At 35.5% G+C, this 24,630-nt stretch overlaps 1 protein-coding gene across 6 annotated transcripts in view; it reads left to right on the top strand.

The window, feature by feature from the left end:
* EMB25 (DEAD/DEAH box helicase) overlaps positions 1-24,630 on the top strand; it is a 246,607-nt gene that overhangs the window by 48,709 nt on the left and 173,268 nt on the right. For 4 of the 6 annotated variants that reach the window (XR_016352771.1, XM_089787039.1, XM_089787042.1 and 1 more), the window contains 3 exons: positions 15,545-15,743; positions 16,336-16,935; positions 17,063-17,341. Coding sequence is in view for 5 of the 6 variants with exons in the window: in XM_089787039.1 (XP_089643165.1) it covers positions 15,545-15,743; positions 16,336-16,935; positions 17,063-17,341 (1,078 nt within the window). In the remaining variant the exon portion in view is untranslated. The remainder of the gene's footprint in view (positions 1-15,544; positions 15,744-16,335; positions 16,936-17,062; positions 17,342-24,630) is intronic. The other 2 variants (XM_089787043.1, XM_089787041.1) reach the window with 1 other exon arrangement.

The raw sequence follows: 24,630 nt of genomic DNA, 5'->3' as shown, positions 1-24,630 counted from the left end.
AAATTATCACATTTTTTTTCAGCTTTTCCTACAGATACAAAGCTATGTTGATTTTTATAACAAATGTACCTCAATATCTTTTACCCTAAATTTACAACTGGACATAGTAATTCTTCTTTTTTCCAAATATTTAAAAAAAAAAAAAGTCGATAGCTGGTTAGGGCCAACTCCCTTTATATTAATTCCAAAAAACAAGAATTACATATGTTTACATGTAAGTACCAAAAATCTCTGATAGTAGAGAACCTTTACTCAAAACCAGACCATTTTGCTACCCTAAAACCATAGAGGTATTCAAACCAACAAAAGGCATCTAATACTAAACCACAACCAAAATGATCCTCGGTATCCATAATTGGCAATCTATACATATGCTTGTCTATGTACATTCCATACTAACCCTTGTTGTGAGGTTTTCACACATCGCCCCAAATCTTGGGGACCCCCTTTTTCTTTTAATCACCTCGGCAAATTTTTGGATTGCCCAAAATTTTTGAGTTTTGAAAATTTCACGCCTTGGCACCTTTAGGACAAATTTGGGAAGCTTAGCTTATTTTCACCCAGTTTCAACTTGATTTTCCAGAGCTATCAATTTTATCCTTAGGCCGAATAATTTTCTGAGTTAATTTCAACTCGGCAAGATAAAGTTGTGAATTTTGTACTTAGACGTTTTCTTTTAAAAATTTGGTTTTAACTCTGTAAATTTGGATAATTTTCAAAAGAGAAATTTTAATTAGACTTAAGTCTTTGAAAAATCTCAATTTTTTCTTTGGTGAAAATTTTAATTTTGTTGAAATGAGGAAAATTGCAAAAAATTGATTTTTGGTTCTAAATGCAATTTTAATTTTTAATTTTTAATTTTAGCTTGGCAAAATCGATTTGGTAGAAAATTGCAAAAAATTGGCTTTAATTGGATTAATTGCCTTGAAATTTTTTTAGTTTTTAATGAATTTAGTAATTTAATATTGAAAAAATGGCTTTTGGTTAGGCAAAATCCAAATTTAATGACGTATTAATTACTAAACCCTCATTAAATGGAAATATTTAACACCCTCAAGGCCATTTAATTTCGTTTTGCAATTGGAGCTAATTGGTAAATTTAAAAGTGCAATTTTCTTTTGGCAAAATTAATTTTTTTGAGCTAAGTATTTAATTGTGGGCCTTAACTTGAATTTAATTTTTGTTTTTTGTCTTCTCCTAGACCAGGTTGGCCAGCTTTGAGGAGAAGAAAATTGGCTATAAAGGGAGTCTCCTCCCCATTTCATTTTCACAAATCATTTTTCTTCCTCTCCATGTTGGTGAATTTTGTGGAGGAGCAGATTTTTTTTCAGATTTGGGCTAATTTTGTGGGGGCGAATTTAGTGGAAGGCAGTTTTTTGCATGCTTGGGCAATTTTTGCTTGCATTTCTCCATTTTCAGACCTTGGCGATTTTTCTTGTGGGCAGATTCTTGCATATTTTGGTGGTTTTCTCCTCCATTTGTGGGCTGCGATTTGTGCCCTAGGTAGGATTTTGAGCAGATTTCAGACTTCATGCTTGGGCGAATTTGAGGCAAAGGCAAAATTTTCCATTCTTGGCATTTTATTGAGGCAGATCTGATTCTGATTTTTGGGCAATTCATGGTGAGGGTTTGATTTTTTCCTATTTAGGACTGCATTTCTATATCAGATTTTGGCAATTTTGTTGGGAGAAGAGATACATATGAAAGTTTGATTTTTGCATAGAAGGCAAGTGTTGGATAGTTTTAGGAGTGTAAATTTCTAATTTGCAAAGGGATTTGAACTTCTTGAAAGTCATATCCTAGGTTCCGAAAAGTCGCTGTAAGTTTATCGGTTAAGGTGAATTTTCATCATCTAGAGTTGCAAGGAGTGCTTAAGCTGACATCCATCTTTCGTTCTAGTCTAAGGATTGCTCCACTTGGTTCTTCTTGCCTTTTGTCCACCACTCTACCATCCCGTAATAGGGCAACAAGCATGGAGGATGATAGTGCAAGTAAGAATCCCAAGCGGGTGAACACTAATAAAGACAAAGAGGATATGATGCCCAATACTTCCTTCTTCTCGAAAATGAAGAGAATAACTGACACCAATATCTGTACAGTGGACATGATACGGATGAGGGATAGATTGAAGGAAGGACAATCCCCCTTGGCAAAAAGGATTTACAAGAGTGGAATTGTACACGTAGCGGCCTTTCCTCCCACATTGCCTTGTCCAAAATTGATTATGGAATGTGCATCCAGATTTGATCTAAACAGTAATTCCATCATTTTTGATGAAGGGAAGATAGTGTTGGCCAGCATTGGCTAACAAGCAATCGAGGAAACATTTAACGTTCCCCAGTACAATGGCATGACAATTGTGATGATGGATCAAGCAACTAAGTCATTTCAAGATAACCAAGGGGCCTATTACACTCATCTAAAGCAGAATTGGATACGCGAGGGAAGGAAAGGAGTTAATAGATCATCGAGGCTTATAGTGGCACTTGATTTTGAGGATATTAGAGAAGAGGATGTCAATGAAACAGATTTTGGATCAAGATTGGATGAGTTGGGAAAGGTTGCTATCAAGAGAAAGCATTTGGGCACCCTTTCCTCTCTCAACGCTTTTATTGAATTTGCAAAGGAATATGAGAAGGATCACGAAAAGATACTACAAGCAGCGAATAGCGTGGCGAAGTCAGCGGAACTCAAGGCGAAGCACACACCTTGTCCGCCTATGGAAGAAGTTAACGAAAGGCTAGCTAAGTTCATTGCCTTAGCTAAGAAAATGAAAGAAAAAGGAAGATTTATGTTAGAAGATCATTTGATGTAAGCCCAAGTGGCAAATTTCCCTTTCTTCTAGAATAGGACAAGTGTCTATTTCTGATTGCCCACCATTTTGGAACCTTCTCATTGGTTGCCACTTTTTGCACTTTTTTCATTGGTCCATTGATGAGGTGGCAGCTTCTCATTGGCCGATGGGGTGGCAACCCTAATTAGGGTTTTGAGGATCCAATTTGGATCGTTGATCTTGTTTTGATCTCCACCGTCCGTTGTATTTTTGGCCTCTATAAAAGGCCATTTGCTCTCATTTGTAAAGTGTTGGAGAAATTGTTGCGAAGATAATACCAAAATGCTCTCTTTTTCATTGTTGCGATTGGCATGTTGATCAAGAACATTGGGTGTTATTGCATGTTTTCTACTTCCACTTAGATTTCATTTCAAGTTGTTTAAGTTGTTTAAGTGAAGTTAAAGTAGATGAATAGTTGTATGGTAGGATTGGTAAATGTTTGATAGGGACCAATACTAGAACACTAGCATCCTAGCGGCTGGTTGGGAAGCTTTGTGTGGTAAGCTAGTTTATTTTTCCTTTGAATCATTGCACCTGTGGAAGTGAGGCCACTGGTCAGCTCTCATTAGGTTCGATCCCCGTCCATTTGCTAACCTTCCATTCATAGGAATAGGAGTAGAATAGTGAGTAGTTGGGTAGTTGATGTTTAGAGAGAAGAAAGTTAGAGTAGATAAAGTGATAGAACTCATCCATTCACCTTCCACAACCATCGCTTTCCCATCAACATTATCTGCTTCCGCACATTTCACAAACCAAGCCACCATCACCTTCATCCCACCAAAGTTCAAGTCATCCTCAACAATTTACGTAAGGCCGCCTACGTGATTATCAGCGAATCACATCGATAAAACTGAGCGAGTATCCAATGGTGTAAGGAACATTGGAGTTATACTCATGTCTCATGAGCATTAACTTTTCAAGAGAGGAGTTGCATGTTTAATATCCCGTATTGAATATTCAAATCCTAATATGCTATGTAAGTGGTACAAAACTCGCATCAACAACCCTATAGAAAGCTTAACAACAAAAACTGTTTATGATGCATTAACCTAGAAATATAAATAAAAGGTGAAACAAGGAACAAGGTACCCAAGGCATTCTTTATCATCACCACCAAAGGCTAAGAGAACCTATGGCTCCTCTTTGGCTTACGCCCACAGATGTGCCTGATAGGACATGGCGATGGGTGAGAACAAGCCCTTTCAATGGTTTTGCATTGATCATTTTACATGCATTGCATGTGCCTTAACCACACAATTGCCTTGATATCTTAGATGAGTCGGTCCTTGAGCAATCACTTCCACGTCCCTTGTCTCCTCTACAAGCCAATCCTCCCCATAGTTAGGCATAGGAAATCCAAATCCTTCAGAGTCAAATCTTCACCATCTAGAGATCCAAAGCCTTCACACACATGGTAAGATTGAAGCCAGTCTATCGAGGGTGTCGGAAGGAGGGAGGCTGTCATTTGGAGGAACATTAAGTTCCTATCCAATTTCCCTGACCGGTTTTGCAACTTCTTCGATTCAACCGAGAAGACAAGGGGGAATCTCCTTACTACTCTGTGGTAGCCTCTCTTCAGTCCAAGATAGTACTATGTCACCACTGGAATCTTCCCCTCCCCATCCACATTATCCAACATTAGAACTATGTCACCTAGATGTTTATGTTTGAAGACTCATTGGCAAAGATTTTTGGCACGACCCTTAGGTATCCTTCTCTTGTGTACCAAAGTCAAGAACATCCTTGTGATGTTGGTATTCACCCTAGGGCCTATACCTATGATTGGTATCCACTCCGAGAACCTCTTTGACTACATGCAGAAGGAAGGGATGTTGTAGATTAAGCATTCATAATAGCAAGGCACCATGTTGCCACTTCTATATCTACCCACCTACTCTACTTTAATCATCACCATAGAATTGTAGGGGGCTTTAAAATAGTAAAGGTAATGAGGGTCTAAATAGTCAAGTTTGTTCCTGTCACTTTTCTCTGAAAAGATCCAAATGCAATACTAGTCAATGATTGTCCACCTAATGTCAAAGTTTTTCTATGGCTGTTTTGCCCCTCAAATATATTGTTGTTTAGGGATTTAGCTGTGCCAAGCAACAAGTCAAGTAATCCTACAATCTCAATTGATATGGAATAGCTATCTCCATCTTAATTGCTTCCTTAGTACCTTCATTTATAGGAACAAGTGATAATGCTAGCTCCAATTACAGGCAATCGAGGTGAACCGAATCCAAGGGGAATTGTTGCCTCTACAGGGTCAAATGGTTCTTTTGGGTGCTTGCTTCTAAATGAGACATTTTTATTTATGGAAAGGATGCTTCCTTTTGGTGCTTTTCCCCCAAGGAGAAAAAATTGGAAGTCTTACCATTGGCACTTGCTTGGATGCTAGATCCACTACTATTGGAGGATATAGAATAACTTGGACACTAGTCTTAAGTCCCTACAATTCTATGGACTAGATCATGATCTTTATAAAAAGTTGGGTCTTTTTTTGGATCTTTGCCACTTCGTTCTGCTAGCTAAGGAGAGGGAACGAAATTGGCTCTGCTACTATCTCTACTTCTCCTACTTATAGATGGAGTTTTCTCAATGCCCAACTTGAGCGCATTAATGTTCAAATCTATGTCTGACTCCCTTTCATCATTAGTGTCAATATCGTCTGTTCTTTTAGGTTTTATAATGTTCGTCATTGGCTCCCTCTTTTTGATTGTTTGTCGCCACATCCTATTCCATCTCATATAAAGGCACTGATGTTGATTATATAGCATCCTTAGGTATATGAGCCTCCATATGGTGTGTTGTGTCTTGATCCCTTCCTTGGTTAGGTTTAGTATATGTTGGAGGATTATATTCGACCATTAAGAGGTTCTGATCAATCTTGATCAAAGATGGAAATTTCATGATATCTTTCATGGTGACCTCTCAGTCGTGTTCATTCTTATAGCCTTTTTAGAGTCATTTTTTCAATTGAATCCAATCCTTGTTTTTGTTTGTAAGATGGTATTGCCGCCTCCTCCATTTGTTGTTCTGACTTGAGGGGTTGTGGACTAGCCATTGATTCATGACAAGTTCTTTGTTTTCATGGTCCCCGCTCTGACTAAATCTCAATTTTCCCAAGAAGTTGGTCAAAGGGAGAGATTGTAATATAGAACCTGGCGTGATGTCCTCTTGCCTCATCTGTAATAATACCATCTATTGCTTGTAGGTCACTTAGTTCTTTTACGATCTGTTTCAACACTTCTCTGTCCTAGTACTTTACAAACAGTTAATAAAACCTGATCCAAATTGCTTTTTTTGCTGAATTTGAATTTCCAAGGATTGAAATTCAGCATCCACCTATCTAGTAGCAATGGATGTCCCTCCATCAGTTGGCTGCCTCGTTTTAGAATTTCCTCCGTTTCATGTGCTAAGGCAAAATCATCAGGATAAAGATGTTTGGGATTTTGTGTAATTGGAAGTCAATTCCCCATATAGTGGTTAGCTAGTCACCTAGTTTCAGTGCATCCAAATTTTGTAATGTTGTCAATTTTTAAAATATTTTAATTATGTAATGGTCCCAAAATTTAAATAATGTTATAAATGGACCTTTAATTATTTAATCAAGGGCCCAATTTTTATGAATTATCTGTAGGTGTTTTTCGTGTTGGTATTCTTTTGTAAACCCTCAGCAGTTTTCTCCGAAGGGATATTTATGTCCAGCATGAAGGAAGTTTTTAATATGTAATTATTTTATTTTATTGTACTACGAATTTCTGTTGGAGTTTTGTATTGTTCACCATTTCGGAAGTGAAAGATCTTCCCTACTTGGCTATTCTGGGTTTGAGTGGGATTCAACCCCCACCTATTTCATTCTCTATATTACTTTGCTCAAATCTGGAAAATCAGAGCACCATCTTTGTTTGCAAATATAATTAATAGTTGGCGACAACATTGCATGTCTTTATGTTCTTCCTATGTTCCTTGGTGAATATTAATAGTATATTCTAATTGGCGACGAACTCAGAAGGCTTACTTTATTACCTTACATTGCGATAAGATCCCAAACAACGTACAACATTCTTCATACACTGTGCATCCCTCTACTACATTTTCCTTTTCCTTACATGTAGTTCTTCCTATATCATTGTATGCTTTGGCTCCTCCCTCTTCCACCCAACATCCACTCCCTCTTGCATCATTTAGGCTTTGGCTCCTCCCTTTTCCACCCAACACCCACTTTCCCTCCGTTGTACATTCTCCCTTCAAAAGTTGTATGCCATACTTACCTTCCTCCCCCTACGTCCAGTCTTACCATGCCTACCTCCTTCCTCCACCATATGCCTCTATCCATTGTATGGTAGACCCTTACATTCCATCTGTACGACTATTCTCAAATCACCATACAATTCCTTCATCCTTCTTTGCCAAAAGAGTGGTTTCCAATTCTACCGTACACTCCCCTCCATTTCCCCTCCACCTCTCCCTCCATTTGACTTCCTATTTTCCTTCCATTTTGCCTCCATCTCACCTTTCATTGTCCCTCCATTTCCCCTCCATCCCACCTTCCATTTTCCCTCCATTTCCCCTCCATTTCCCCTCTATCTCATCCTTAATTTCACCTTCCATCTACCTCCCATCTCACCTTCCATTTCCCCTCCATTTCCCCTTTATCTCACCCTCCATTTACCCTCTATCTCACCCTCCATCTCACCTTCCATTTTCCCTATATTACACCCTCCATCTTATGACATCTCCCTCCACCATACTTACAAACAATCTGTACACTCAACTTCTACCATTGCCCTTCGTACATCTAAAGCGACCGTACGAACTTCCTTTTCCCTCCACTGGATGTCCAACACATCTTGCAATACAAGTCTTGGTTTGCCATAAAGGGGGTGACTCGCGTGGGTACCAAGTTGGGAACATTACAAATTCCATTTAAGAATCAATCTATTGGTGTTTATCAATTGATTGCTTAATATGTTCTTGTTTAAGATTTATTGGAATGCAAGTTTTAACCAATGGCTTACTTGAGTTATCCTGTTTCTTTGCTTGTTTTGTCTCCTTTTTAGCTTTAGGTTCACAAGCTTTAGTATGGGGACCTGGGCTTGAAAGGGTTTTCTTCTGCCAATTATTTGAGGTATTCGTGTTTTGCCTGTGTTGGCCATACCTTTTGAATTTGCATCTGGGGAATCTGGATCTATTGCCATGGTGATTGCAGCTCTTGTGTTTGTCTTTCCACATCGGAGGTTGCCTTCTCTATCTTCGATGCTTCTCCCATGCTTTATCAATCCATCTTCCATATTCAAAAGCCTACTGCGGCTTGTGTTGTTGTGAACCCAAATTTGAACTGTTCTTATACGCCTTCCATCCATTGCTGATCTTCTTCCTGAACTCTTGCATTGGAATATACCGATCCATTTGGTCTCCACATTTTTTTGTTCTTCGCTATTCATGCCATGGTCTCATTTTAGTGAATTCATTTCTTGCTTCAACTCCCATTTGGTTTCATGCATTTGCTTTGCTACCGAGTTGTGAAGCCTCGAGCATGCCATTCTCTAAAAAACTAGTTTCATTTGTTATAAGTATATTATTTATATATTTAATTTATATTTTAATATTATATAAATTCTATTATTTAACTCTTATTTATTATTTAATCTTAGAACATCACAAATTTAAACCTATACATACAACATTTCTTGAGGGATAAATTTCCATCAAATTTGTAGCACTTTATGTTATTTAAAGCTAAAAAATAGGGATATGCAAATTGTTATAGCTTAATTGAATCTACATATACTTGTTATATCTAATAAACCTTTCAAATATATGGTATTTGTTGTCTCCTAGCTAGGATTTGAAGTGATTTGATAGTTGTGTTTGACTTATTCAAGATCAACTTTAAAGCTAAACCATAGAATCATTACAGGTAAATTCTTTGGACTCAATAAAATAACTCCTCGAAACGAAGACATCTAATATGATTTGCATTTTATAATATGTTAAATAACTCCATGACATCATTTGTAGGGTAACGACTAGCAATTTTAATATATAGAATTCAGGTGGAGGTAGGGGTTGGTAGGATATAGTTTTATAAATCAAAATATATCCCAAATGAGAAATAACACTCCATATAAATTCATTTTTGTTTGCAAAGTTCAATAAATCTGTTGCCTAGAAGTCCTTGAGCTTTCAAAAGTATGGTAATCTATCTCAACATCTTGCTCCTTTGTTTCAGTACAATTGTAATTTAAAAAAATTTTTACCACTACATTGACTAGGAATAAATTCTACTCTAAAGTCAGTTAGCCTTAGTGTCTTCATCCTAGGGTTTTGAGTTGAACAAAATGCCCAAACTTCACTTTTATATCACTTTTGAAATTTCTTTACTTTATTTCTCATTAAGTGACCCTAAAAATGTTAGTCTACAATTAAGCCCTAGAATTAGTCACTTTTGTTGTCCTCAATTTTGACATCACAATATTGAGGCAACGCTATGTAATTTTCTCGTGGATTCGTAGGTATAGCCTCTTCGTTTTAACATATTGATAAGGTGTCATTGAGACAATTCATTATCCTTGGATTGTACTCTATGTATCTTTATTCGTGCATTTCTTTTGAAGGTTTCTGTCAAGTTTTATCCCCAAATGTTTGTAAGAAAGTTTTTTTCTTTGACTATAGATGCTTGACTTTTGATAAACTTTCATGCATTTTCTGTGTTTTTCTTTTTGTTGTAAATAGTTTTCAGTCTTTCTTTTGCCTTATGATAATAGCCCTTTCAATCCCACTCACTTCGAGCTAACTTAGGCCTCAAACAGAGTTGCCTAGCTCAAGTTATGAAGGAAAAGATGGAGTTTTTCAGGCCGACAACACGTCGTGATTAAAATCTTTCTAAAGTGTTTTTTTATTAGTAAATGCACGAAATAAGATTATATTTAATATTTAAAGCAGATTTTGACATTTATTTTAAAATTTTAGCTCATTTTGAGTTGATTTACCATAGTTTTTAATGTTTTATGAAAATTATCCTTTTAAAGTCTGTTTTCATGTTGCTTTATTGAAAACTATAGTTATTTTATTAAATCTAATTACATGAGACATTTAAAAAGGATAGTAGTGGGGTTTATATCATTGAAAACATATACCAACATGCTAAACACCTATGAAAACTCCACTGCCAATAAATATAAGTCCTAAAAGCATATAAGTGGAAATTTTAAAGACAATACATGCTATTTTAAATTTAAGTGCTTATAAGTGGGGACTTTGAACCTAGAACCACATGTATTTTAATAGCATGTGTTATTGCATTTGAAAAATCTGTCAATAGTTCTCCACTAGAGGTGTCTGAACATGTTAAAGCATGTGGTGGATTTTCTGAAGTGAAAAACATATGCTCTTATATTTTAAAAACACATCGTTACTTTCTTTAACAGTAGAAACTCATAAAGTGGGGAATTTAAAGGCAAAAGTATTTGCTCTTGCATTCTAAAAACACATCATTACTTTTATTAGCACTAAAAACTTATAAAGTGGGGAATTTAAAGGGAAAAGCACGTGTTTTTGCATTCTAAAAACACGTCATTACTTTCATTTGCACTAGAAACTCATAAAGTGGACAGTTGGAGAGCAAAAGCACGTGTTTTGAGCACTAAAAAGTGCATCTTTACTCACTTTTACATGCATCTTTGTTTACCCAAGCACGAGTGGCGATTTTTACCCCTAAAGCACATGTTTTTGACATGCAAAACCCCATTTTTCGGGCTTTTTTTAGGAACATGAAATTTTGCAGCAAAGAATCACTCATATTTTGAGCAATACTTGGTAGTTTTTGGAGATCTTTAGGTTGTTTTTTGCATGAAATCATGCAAGGATCACATCTGAGCGTTTTTCTCATTTCTTCACCTATCTGGGGCACTTTTTTTCTAAAATATGCCTTAAATGCGAGCGTTTCTCTTAATCAAATCAACAACTATTTGGCTCAAGGTATGTTCTAAAGAATTTCCTATTACTCTTAGCTTGCATACAAATCTTTCAAGTTACATTCTATGCTTTGGACGCCATTTCCAATATGATTTGCATTTGCACATTGCTTGGTCAAAATGGTTGCTAAAATGGTGCAATTTTAATCTCTAACTTTTGACACTTGACAAGCTATGACTTTTGACTCGAATCTTGCGAGGATTGAGTCAAGATTCAAAGTGTATTTAACACTCCATCCTGCAATCATTCTAAATCCAAGAAATCTCTTTGATTTCATTTTCAATTTTTTAAAGACTTCTTCTCTTGCTTCTTTAGGAGAAAGGTATGATTAATTTTGTCATTTTCATTAGGGCTTTTTTTGTATATATTTGTTGTCTTGTTTATGCAACTCTTCTCATTTCAATTTTTTGAATTGCATGTTGTATATGATGTGCTCCTTCTATTTTCTGTCTAAATTCTCTAAGTTGCATGTGCAAGCAATTCATCTTGCTTGTACATGTAGTCGGGATTACAAAATCTGTTCTTGAAGAACACTCTCATAAAGTGAGCTCATTTATCACATGCTTTTGCTTCCATAAAATCCTAATTTCATGAATTGCTTGCACATGTAGTCGGGATTACAAAATCTGTTCTTGAAGAACACTCTCATAAAGTGAGCTCATTTATCACATGCTTTTGCTTCCATAAAATCCTAATTTCATGTTTGCTTACACCCCATTCTTACCTTGCTTACTGCTGCCACATGACTTAAAAATTCATGATGATGGTTGCTTGCATTTGCATGCATGTTTCCTTGTGATGAAAACACAAAATCTCATTATAAGTAGATATCTATCCGTTCATTTCTGTGCATTTTCCACGCATAAAGCTTGCTGTCCGCACATGCTATTGCTCCCCACACATGCTATTGCTCTCCAAAAACCTGTTTTTGGGTTTTTCCACTATATAAGCACATATTTTTAGCTTAAATGCATGTATCCATTCGCTGTTCCAAAAGTTTCCAGCCGTACTCCATATGCAATGGTCCCCCAAAACCATGTTTTTAAGTTTTTCTCCCATTTAAAGAGCTGGTTTTATGCATCCAAAGAAGAAAGGACATAAAACAGGCATGATCACATAATGGAGCCTACAACAAGGTGAAAGAATGATTACATGCATAGAGTGCTTCTAAGAAAAACATGGTCAAGGAACACTCAATGATGCATATTCATATTTCGGTTTGAGACGATTTCACCAAACTTGAGCATAACAATCGTAAAACATCAAGCGTCTCGTAATAGCATGAAGACCAATAAAGCATGATGTAATAGAAGTAGTTGTCCCTTGTTAGGCACTTAGAGTATTTTCATCATGTATTTGTAATTTTTAATTGACATATTATATGCAATGGAAAAACAAAATGTGTTCCGGTTCGAGATGCTTTCACCAAACTGGAGCATAACAATTGTAAAACATCACGCGTCTTGTACTTGCATGGAGACCAATAAAGCATGATGTAATAGAACTAGTTGTGTCTTGTCAAACACATAATATTTTCATCATGTATTTGTAATTTGTAATTAACATATTACATGTAATGGAAACACAAAATGTAATTGCATATGATAGTATTACATACAAAGTTGTAACATGTAATCAAGTTGCAACTACATTATACATGCAACTTTGAATAAGTCAAAGTTAGTTAGTTTGTTAGAGAATAAGTCAAGGTGGTTAAGAGTTTTTCACTTCATTCTTCACCTTTATCTCTACTCTTTTCCTATATAAAGCAGAGACCCCATTGTAAATAATCATCTTTTCGCAAGGCAAGAAAATTCTACTAGTTTGTATTGTGCACTAAGACATTGTGCTTGGATGTAAATCATATTACTTTCAATCAAAGTGGTAGGTTGTTTCGCGACTCTGTGCCAATTCAAATTGTTATGTGATGACATTTCCTTGAGTTGATTGTGAGTTTCAATGCTTTGATTCAAGAGGGAATTGGATTCAATTGCGTAGACTTTGAGCTACCTATTGCATTCAAAGCCAATTTGAACTTTTGAAGACTTTGTGTTGTGGAAGGATAAGTTGTGATAGATAGTAGTGGCTTGGAGCTGAAGGCTTTGGGCTTTAGTTGTAGATGTTTTTATATTACTGGTTATTTTGCTTGAATCCTCATAAGACAAGCACAAGAGATTTAGGGTTCTTGTTTTTGTTTCACAAAATATAAAAAAGTAAACTGTTGCCCCTGGTGTTGTTCTTACTTTAGTTCTAGGGTCACTAGTATTATTGTAGCAATACGACACTTTTTGTTAAGTTGGAAAGTTGTAGTTGTATGCAAATCATTCTTGAGAAAAAGGGGAATTCTTTAAGAGAGCCATCCTTTTTTATAATTCTAGTTAAGTTCCTATTGAAGCCATCTACGGTAAGAAAGGAGCCTTCCCTATATATGACAGGAGAGAGAAATCTCATGAAATGTTGCCTGAAGTCAATGGTCAATGACGTACAATTCTATTTCCTTGAAAGGTCCCCATTCCCGGTGACCTTGGAAATTGATGTTTGTTTCAAAATTCAAGACCTTGACCAAACTTTTGTAGCTGTGAATAGACTTTATAGAATTCTGATTTCTTTTTGGATTTTTCTCATTTTCAAGTTTTTAGGTATTTTTGAAGATATATGCAAGTAAATGTCAAAAAATCACTTCGAACTAAGAATGATGAACAACATTCAAATATTGAAAACACTTAACAATTTGGAAATGATTCAAATTGTGCCAGGCATATTATTTAGATTTTTGGAGTCAAAGAAATAAATATATCAAATGGATTTGCTGCTGTCTATAATGAACCTGACGCCAGCTGTAGAAGGTTTTACAATCACAAAAGATGGAGAGCTTGCTATCAAAAACCCTTGCATGATCTCCAAACTGCAAAATGTGGCTGTTAATAAGGAATGGCGCCCACAATACAAGCCCGAGCTGCCTTTGGAAGAAATGCCCAAGCTGGAATAGTTTGGCTGCCTAGCTGAATGTGATGTTTCCTTCTGATAAATGGTGCTATGAAGAATGTCGATCCTTGCCACAAAGAATAGTACCTTCCAACTCCAAACTGAATCACCAAATGCTTGTTGAGGTTTGCGTCCCAACACTCGAGACTTAAGGTTTTCATCCCAAGCCTCTGAATCGCTCCGCTAGAGCAATTTCCAATCTCAAAAGTTTCAAATGTCAAAAGATACTCCACAATCAGGTCTTCATCTCTTTATAATTCCTCCTAAGTGCAAATTGAACCCTAAATGAGAGTTACACTTTGCACTTTATAATAAAATAACATTTTCCCAAATAAAGGTGTCTAGGCTATAGGAAAAACATTACTTAATTAAAATGTCATAACTCAAAGCGTCAAAAAGTCTCCAGATAGTGAAAATAGTTTATAGTAATTCAAGACCTTTCCAACGAGCTATAACACAAGGGCACATCTAACCAAACAATGCCAAATTCCCCTCATTACTCCGAAATGGCTATATAAATAGCCTTATTATAAATTTATTTAAATGCTAACTTAGGAAATATTTAAATATTTCTCATTTTGCCTTTGAAAGCTCAAACCAACCAAATAAACGTGAAACTGACCATGTCACCTGTCTGTGACTGATACCAGATGAGATGGGTCAATTGGCAATCCCTTCCCTATAATCTAGGGATGCTCGTAGAAACTGGGGGACACACCTTGTCATCCTGAAACTAAAACCATGGAATGGTCCCGTGGAACCTCACATCTAGAAACTGCCACACCCTCCTAAAATGTAGGGATACCCCCTAAAATCAAGGAGCTACACCCAATTGGCTCCCAGCTGCCTGTAAAGTCAAGCTAGGTCACTAAATATCCTATATGTGTTTGTATCCACAACTGCTAGCCTACGAGACCCCCATGATAGGCTAACTCACATAACTCTGCTAGTAAGACTACAGAGGGGACATGACATTGTCAACAACTTTATAATTAAATGTTCAACTTTTATAAAAATAATTAATTAAACAAAGTTGCCCATAAAATAATAATTAATGACAACTTAGTTTAATTACTTATGTATTTTCTTACGAGCATCTTGATAAGCCTTTATGGATTGAATAGGGTAAGGGTCTTCACTGGCACTAACTATTGAGAAGGGGACGTTATTGGTTTGCTTGAGTTCATTAGTGAAGATTGCTTGATATTACTTTCTCGTGAGTTTCTATTTGCTTGAGCTCATTAGTGAATTTTGCTTGATATTACTTTCTTTTGAGTTTCTACCTTAAGGATCATAGTTTCAAGTGAGATGTAGATTTTGCACCACTAATTTATGGTTGAAGCCATTAGGATGATCAACAAAATGATTCACTTGAAATTTCTCTGGGCATGCCAGACCATGTCTATAAAAGATTCAAAGGTCATGCCTTGTGCCTATGTTCTTTGATTGTCCCTACTGTCTGAATTTTAAGTCATATATGTCATGCTTTCTAAGAACAGTTTTTGGCACTTTGCAAGATAGCTTTTCGTAATTTGGAATGTGTGAATACTTATCTTGTCTAGTTAATACCCAGAATGTTTTGTACAAATAAGCATTTTAACAAATCTGTGACTGTGCTTTTATTTTCCAGAGCATATGAGGAGGATACTTCATTACTTTTTCAGGGCTATAAAATTTATTATAATTTTTTTTTCCACACACTTTTCCTTGGCTCTTTTCATTGTGGAAATGTTTGATCATTGGCAGATTCCATTGTTATGATGAATACAGGAGTCTATCAATTACAAGATTTCTGCAGAAAAATAGTTTATCCTTGTATGACGATGGCACTAAAAGAAATAAAGGCAGGAAGGCAGAGAAAAGGATATATCATAACGGGAGTGCTAGTCATGGAGACATTTCAGAGTTATCAGAGGAAGAAAGAAAAACTATCCGCCGATCACAAGTATGAGACAAGCATATGCATTTGTTGTTATATATTTATGCTCAATATTGGATTGTGCAGTTGCAATGGTATTTGAAGCAACTTAGTATTAAGTTTGTCCATGCTTGCCATGAGAATGCGGTGGAAATATTATTTTGCAGAATTGACTTGTTTAAATCATGCAAGTTGTAGTTATTGGAAGTACTGTTGAAATTCGGAACTCCATCGAATCACTTTGCTCCACATATAATTTTCAAGAAGTTTTTGGTTTGAATGAATTCAGTTTTTTTTAGAAAATTCGAAGAATCCTGCTAGGTTGACATAAATTAATATACCAAGGTGAGTCAACTTATTTGGTAAAATTATAAATAATAAAGTTATCAAGTTACAACTTGCTATACAAGATTAAAAACAAGGGAAAGGAAATTTCCAAAATTAACAATTATTATTATAGGTGATTGTGAAAAGAGTGGTTTTTATCTAATATTTTTTAATTTAGAGCATTTCAAGGATGCTCCATTTTTATGCTAAATACAATTTGCAGTGACTATGAAGCAGTTGAGTTTGAAGTTCATTTTATGTTCATGAATGAGCTTGTTCATCATTTTGCCAGGTTCCCCTTGTCATTGATACCTTAATGCATCTTAGGACCAGGGACATGCTTCCTGCTATTTGGTTCATGTTTAGCAGAAAGGGTTGTGATGATGCAGTTGAATACCTTGAAGCTTCTGGCCTTCTTAATGATAAAGAGAAACTTAAGGTTTATTCAGCATTGGAGGAGTTTCGGGCACAGTATCCAGAAGCTGTGAGGGAGAATTCTGTAATGTGTCTTCTGCAAGGTGTTGCTGCTCATCATGCAGGATGCTTACCACTTTGGAAGTCTTTCATTGAAGATCTGTTTCAGCAGGGTCTAATTAAAGTTGTTTTTGCAACTGAGACACTTGCTGCAGGCATAAATATGCCTGCTAGGACAACCGTTCTTTCATCTGTTAGCAAGAGGGGTGACAATGGACATTCCCTGTTAAGTTCAAATGCACTTCTTCAGATGGCTGGCAGAGCTGGAAGAAGAGGTATTGACAAGGAGGGGCATGTGGTAGTTGTCCAAACTCCATTTGAGGGAGCAGAGGAATGTTGCAAACTTCTTTTTGCTGGTCCTGATCCACTTGTTTCACAATTTTCTGCTTCATATGGAATGGTTCTAAATCTTCTGGCGGTATGTAGTTACGAGATAGAACAAGAAGGTTTTTAACTTAGACAGCTCTTTTTATAATTAGTTCATTGAAGTTGGCGCTAAGATGATTACTTTATTTTCTCCCTTAACTCAAAATTTGTGTTTACAGGCTAGAAGATTGACTCTTAATGATCAGCACCCTAATGGGAGCAATGCAATTTGTAGAGGACGCACATTGGAAGAAGCTCGGGCATTAATTGAGAAAAGTTTTGGTAATTATGTCAGTAGTGAAGTCATGATAGCAGCGAAAGATCAACTGGATAAGATGGAAAGTGAAATAGAAAAGCTGCAAGTAGAAACTAGTGATGAAACCCTTTATGAAAATATAAAAGCCAAATTGTCAAAAGAGGAAAGTTCAAATTTTTTTGTTCTGGTGGAACAGCTGAAGGTGCGTCTCCTCTATATTTGCATTCTTTCCTGTTCATCTGCATGGAATGAACCTCAATGGGGAGATTATTTCCTTTTTATTTCATTCTTCTGCGGTTATCTTTAATCTTATAAATTTTCCTCTAGCTGTTATTCAATATATTTTCTCTTGCAGAAATGCATTTCTAACTTATTATAAAATGAAAATTGCATTCTGAAGAAGCTTTAAAGAAACGTATCGAGTATATGAAAATAAGAATGAATATATAGAGACAAATCTAGAAGAAATATTGAGTAAGAAAAGAAACTTGACTGATACATAATAATACCAAGTACTTAACTACTCACATACATCAGTATTTTCAGATGAGAGGTAAACACAGCGGGAGCTCCTCAAAGTCATTGTTAAACACAACCACATGAAGACCACAAGTGCTGACAAATTGGTGTATTAGGCTATTGGTTGCTAGTAAACTATGTCTAACAAAAAATAAAAGAGTCTTGCAGGGAAATAAAATTGAACATGAGATGCTAATATCTCTCTTTGTTTTATTCTAGTAATTATGACATAACCAAATTACAGAATCAAGTATACAGTTTTGCTGCATGGGCCAAATTATAGATCTTTTACCAAAGTTTACTTTATATTGTTGGCTAAAGACTTAGTAACCAACTAAAGAATTGAAGGTTAAACATTTGTGAATTTATCCATATATATAGATCTGTTCATCTCTGTTTGTTGTGGATAATGTAATGCCTTTTTTAGCTCACCATGGTTAGTGGTTTGGATAAGCCTATTAGTAGACCTCGTAGGCTAGTATGGTGGATTACAGGGTCCAATTTGGGAGTTTTGGAGCTTTTTAGGTGATTGTTGTGATTGTTTACCTGACCATGACCCTTCGTTTGTTTTGACTCTTGAGGCATTGATATTTAGAGGTTTCTAGTTCCATTTGGAGAGACTATTTATAGTAAGTCAGTGGATGTTAGAGAGGGACCCTTACATTTTTTAGTAAGGTATCCAGGTTCACAGTGGAAGCAGTAGGTTAGGCAATGATGAAGTCAAAATCAAGTGATGAAGTTAGAATCGCTAAATAATGGTTATTAATAGAGTTTTGACATTTAATTATTATTAGAGAGGATTTAATATCATGAAGTCAGATTATAATGTGAGCATTTAATGACTTTATTACAAAAAGGGCATTTAATGATTATAAAGTCAAGTTATGAAGTGCATTAAATGATTATATTATTAAGTCACTCATTAAATGTTTCCCTAATTCAAAGACCAATGTAATAAAAGCAAATATGACTCATGGTTGATTTGTCTATGGGAATTATATAAAGGGAAAAAGCCTAAAATCGAACCATTCTGTGCATTTGATAATTTTGTGAATTGTGAGTTGAATATTGAGCTAAGGGTTTCAGAGTTCAAGAGCCTGAAGAATTGGCAATTCTCAGTCCATTACTTTGAATTGGTAGTAAAAAGATAGCGAATTTTGCCTCGGCGATGACTTCAACCAGAGGCCATGAAAGAGTTTAATGGTGATTGAATCAGTGTAGGAAATCAATTTTTTTATCTCTAGAAAACGTTGCAAGGGCAGGGATTTGTTTTAATCTGCAGATCACAGCACTTTGAAGGGGCTGCATTGGGAATATAGGCAACTGTGACTCAAAGGCAGCGATAATGATTTGAGGGCCTGCTTTCGAAAGGGAAATGCTCATTTTTGATCATTGGGTGGCATTATCACTTGTTTCATCATTAACATCAAGAAATTTTCATTCCTAGAGAGCCGGGATTGCTGTTGAAGAATTCCATCAGTTATTCATATTCAGATTTCCAGGTTCTTTGTTTAAATTGCATAACTGTTGATGCATATATTGGCATTGTCAATATTTGCAATTACTTTTAGCAAATAAAGATTTAGTGTCATTGGTTGTGCAATTCCTTTGAATTTCATGCGTTGTGATTTCCTTATTTCAAAAAAATACACAAGAAAAACAAATATTCTGAAAACACAAAAAAAATACAGAATATCAAAACAAAAAATTTGAACAGCATTTGTTAGACTTAGAATCACAGAGGGTTGATACAGATTAGATGAAATGCTGTAGGTGTCCAGGTTTGAATAAAGATGGCAGAAGCTGATATTAGTACTTTAATGCAAAGCAACGAGAATCAAAATCAGATCAGAATAGGCAAGGCCAAATCGAATCGTGAATTGGCTATGAATGGGCAAATTTAAAAAAAACCCTTTAAATTTAAAGATATTAACAATTTAAAAGTTATTTCATGCACCCTTTATTGAATATAACTTAAACACACTATAACATCATCAAATAGAAGTTAAAGCTTAACATACATAAACATGGAACATAAATGATAAATCCATCACATACATAACTATGTTACATGTAAAATGTAAATTGTAGGCTAGCTGAAGTAAACATAAATCATATGATCATACTGATTCAAATCATATAATGTATTTAAGATGAAGATCCATAAGACATCAAATCATAAATGTATGTAAGAATCTAAGATGAAGATCCATGAAATGTATGTCTGTCAGTATCAATTTCTGTAAACAAAACGAAAAAACAAGGCTCCAACTCAAGCCTCATCATCATCCTCATCATCATCCTTAAGCTCGGTCACAGCCTCAGCCTCAACCTATGAGTATCTAGTCTGCCTACTAGAAAGGTGTCTAAGGTAGGTCCTAGAGGATTGCCAAGCCATATCCCCCACATGTAAGATGGGCTCACAAACAACATCACTACGGCTTGTGTTTGTGCATGTGTGTGTGTGTGCACATCTACCAGTGCCTGAACGTGCTCTAGCTGCCTCATCTGCCATGGCCACAGCCTCAACCTCTATATCCACTTGGTCAACCCACTCATGTTCTTCCTCAGTGAAGATTGGATCCACAGCCTCAGTGAGTCACTTTGATTTTGGATCAATCTCCTCTAGAATAATAGGAGAGGAGTCAACGCCCAAAATCTATTTGATCCTAAGACAAAGGTTGTAATGAACAAAGACAAGATCATTCAGCCTTTGAATAGTCAACCTATGTCTCCTCTTTGAGTGGATGTGCTCGAACATGAACCAACTGTGCTCACATCCAGAATCGCTGCTTGGCTGACTTACAATATGGATGGCAATTTTTTGAAGTTTTGGGGTTGTGGGCCCAAACATTTGCCACCATCTATTTGAAATAAGGGAAAACAAAAACTTATTCTCATGAACAACTTTAAAATTGCATAATCAACACTTAAAATTTAAAATGCACAACTTATAAGTCATAAACTTTAGATTCATGAATATATTATTTAATTTTTACCTGGTTATATTATTGTTCGAGCATCTATGGCCATCATGCCAGAGAAAAGTGGCCCTTATTTATTATTGAACTTGTCGAGCTCATTGGTTGTAGTTGCGCTATCCTCATCACTACTCAACCTTTGGATCACTGTATATAATTTGGTGAGAACCTCCTCATCTGCCTTGAAGTCAGGACATAAACAAAGTGTCGGATTCAAAAAGTAAGCTGCTGCATAGATGGGTCGGTGGAGCTGATTCTGTCATCTCCTATCAATGATATCCCAATAGGGGCATATTTATCCTACACTCCTGCATACTGGGCTCTAATGGTCTCCTTGGCCCTATCCATGCCCTCATATATGTAGCCCATAGAGGGCTTCTCCCCATCAGCAATTCATAGGAGAGATACAAGGGGCTCAGTGACTTGCATATAAAGTAAAACAAAAATTTGAGTCAAGGCTTAAATATAAAATAATATAACTTAAAGTTAAACTAAATCATTAAACAATTAAATATTAAATACTAAATAGTAAAATACTAAATGTTAAATTGCAATAAATTTATCTTAAGGATTTCTTTAGAAGGTTTCTAAAAACAATCATCATCAAAGATGCAATTCACCACATCTACCCTTGCAGTGGTTGTAGCATAGGAAGATGAAATCCACTCCTACCCAACAAACATGCTCCTCAAATCGTCCCTTGATGTCAACAAGGACTGCAGTGTGATGAAATTCGAAGCAAACCTCATGATGCCTAGACGAGCTAACTCTTTGCCTCTTGTGTACTTCCTTATTGTGCTAAGGAGAAATGAATGATTATAAATAAACTTGCATATATTTTTTGCCCTTTTGACACATTATTTGACCCACTCAATCTTGCCAATTTCCTCCAACATGAGGTCAATGTAGTGTGCTACACAAGGGGACCAAAGCATGGTGGGGTGCCTCTCCATCAAAACTTTACCTACAACAATTTTAAGTTAATTAGAAATTCAAACATTTTAGAACTTAGGAAACTTAGAATTAGAAAATGTTAAAAATTCAAATTAATTTATTTTCAAAACTTGAAAAGTGAAAAGTTTACCAGCAACAACATAACTTGCTGCATTGTCACCACCTGCACCACATGTTGTTCCCCCACCTCTGCTATGACTTCCTCAATAACCTCACATAAGTATGTGACGTTTTTTATATGAGTGGAAGCATCAATGGATTTGAGGAACATGGTATATCCTACAAAACAATGAATTATAATGGATCATCAACAAATCAAAATTTGAAATATTCAATCATGATTCACAATTATGTATGTAGGAAAGTAGAATGATCAATCACCTCCATAGGAAACAAGAAAATTGAGGAGTGTTCTATTCCTCCTATTTGTCCAACCATCAGTCATGATGTTGCAACCCTTTTCGATCAACTCCTTTCAGTACTTCTCAAGCTCAACCTCCATACCCTCTACTATTTCATCCAAGAGGTATCCACTCAACTCAGCCTCAGTTGGGGCTTTAAACCGCGGACCACAAATAGCAACTGCATCTATCATGTTTTGCTAATAAGGAGCCCTATCACAAATAAATTATGATTAGAAATTTAGATGTCAATCATTATGTAAGCTTGTAAAGCGAATCTATGATTAATAAATGAATCATAAAACAAGTAGATATAATTAAAGTTTTACTTTAAGTTTAACCTTAAAGAAAATAAAGAAAAAAGAATCAATTACCTGGCTGCAATAAATGGGATGTTGCAAAAGTACCAAAATTTGCAAATCTCTTTTCTGGCAGCATCATGAATCTCCTTGTTCAAACCCATGTCCTTAAGCGTGGGTTGTAAGCGAGGAGTAGTGTGGGGGACAAAGTAACTATCCATTTTGTTTTTCCGCACTCTAGGCCACAATAGGTAGGAGTTGCACTCAATCTTAGTATAAGACCAACTAGCACTAGCACTCACATGAGCACTAGAATTAGGATGAAAAGGAGGCCTGGAAGAACTTTTTCTAAGATAGCCTATGGATACAGAAACTGATGCAGATGCAGACGTGGCTACAGGAGCATGGGAACTAATAACCCTTAACCCTTTTAACCCTTCAAGTTGCATTTTCTTATTCAATCTCTATTGTTCATATTTTTATAATGCCACTAAACAAGTACAGTTTGCTTCAGCAGTTTGTTGAGTGTAAATTGTAATATCAGGTCCAGGTATAGCAACAATGTGATATTTGAATCTATAAATACCACTAGAATTTATTTCTTTACAAAACATACATTTCGTTTGATATTTGTTTCTTTCAGGAAACTCTTTGGTATATTTCCAACTTTCATCGTTTTTACCCATTGTGGAAAATGAAAGCAAAGGGCTGCTGCAATATGAAAATTCAAGTGAAATATCAAAGTTTGAAACTAATAAACAAAAGCTACAAAGAAACAAACCCTAGTTTGCAATTTAGTAAAACCAAAAAACATTCAAGATTTGCAAATGAAAACTAAAAAAATTTAATAAAAAATGCATAATACACTAACATGCAAAAAAAAAATCAGCACTTACCTCTTGCAAATGAGTTGAGGAGTGTTGCTATTGACTCCTTAATGCTCCCAATGCAATTTATGGCCTCCCCAGATGGACTTCTAATCCCTTTGGTGCTCTTCCTTCTTGCTGGTTGGAAACCTGTGGTTTTTCTTTTCTCTTATTCTTTCTCACTTTTCCACATGCTTAACAATTAAAAGGCCTTTTAGGGTTAAAACAAAGAAGAAAGGCTAAAAAGAAAACAAAAACAATGTGTTTTATTGAAAAAAAAGTCAACTTAAAGCCCTGCCGTGTGGCCGATTCAGGCAATTTATTTGACGATTCATGGGGAAAAATCAGCGATTTCGATTCATGACTCATGAAAAATTACCCAGGCTAAATGGAATCGCCAAACTGATGATTTAGGCAATTTCATGGCAATTCTCAGAACTCTGCTTTAATGTGATTTATTTCAAAAAAATTGTTTACTTAAACATAATGTTCAAATTGATCTCTCTTTCATAGTTTTTTTAATGCTTGAATGCTTATAAATTTGAATTGTTTTTAGAAAATTGGAGTTTGTTAGTATATTTGGTAATACACTATTCAATAGAAGTGACATATATGAACCCATTCCCTTTTTGTAATGAAAATTCAATCAATTTATTACTAATATGTGGTGATGTTTTCTTGTTATAAGTTTCATAATATTGTAGGTTCTATGCACACCAAATGAAAAGATTTAAGATCGACACAGATTATGGATCTCACAAGCCACCTTTTATGTTGGCCCCTTAACTTGTTTTTAGATTCCATTCATTTTTGGAGATGATTAAGAGTTTTTTTATTGCATGGAAAGTTGTGAAAGTTGAGTCCTAGGAAGAATTGAAGCAGTATAATTCTGCATATGTTCAATAAACTTTCATTTGGATTTCTACTTTGATTGAAAGCTTTCCTGGTGCTTTCTTATTGAGAACTGCACATTTGTATTATATATGAATACAAGAATGCATGGATCGTGTCTTAATGCTTTTCTAATGATGACTTATTCAATCTGTTATCTGACATTTGCCTTTGTGCACAACATAGAAATAAGATAAATGCGTTGAATATCACAAAGTTATAATGGTAAATTTGTAGGATATAAGTGATGAGATCTTCATAGCTACAATGTTATATTTGTTGATGTGTAAAGATCGTATTTTGCAAATGTACGAACATTGCCATTGTAATTGGTGTTCTTCCAAATGCAGATTTGAATCTCATATAAATATGAGAGAAAACATGTCTCTTCAAGAGACATGTCTCTATGGTTTAATCATCATTTAATTAATAATAATATATTAACAAAAATAACAATATGTTTAGCAATATATATAATATAATATTATATATTATTTAACATGGATAAGTATATATAGGAAATGATGATTTACCAATAACAATAATGTATCTCAGGTCAAATCAATCCGACTGAGTCTAC

Source organism: Cupressus sempervirens, chromosome 6 (assembly GCF_028749045.1).
Source record: "Cupressus sempervirens isolate cs-2001-9-10 chromosome 6, ASM2874904v1, whole genome shotgun sequence".
In the NCBI taxonomy this organism is placed as follows: domain Eukaryota; kingdom Viridiplantae; phylum Streptophyta; class Pinopsida; order Cupressales; family Cupressaceae; genus Cupressus; species Cupressus sempervirens.
This window is presented reverse-complemented; position numbering and strand designations above follow the sequence as displayed.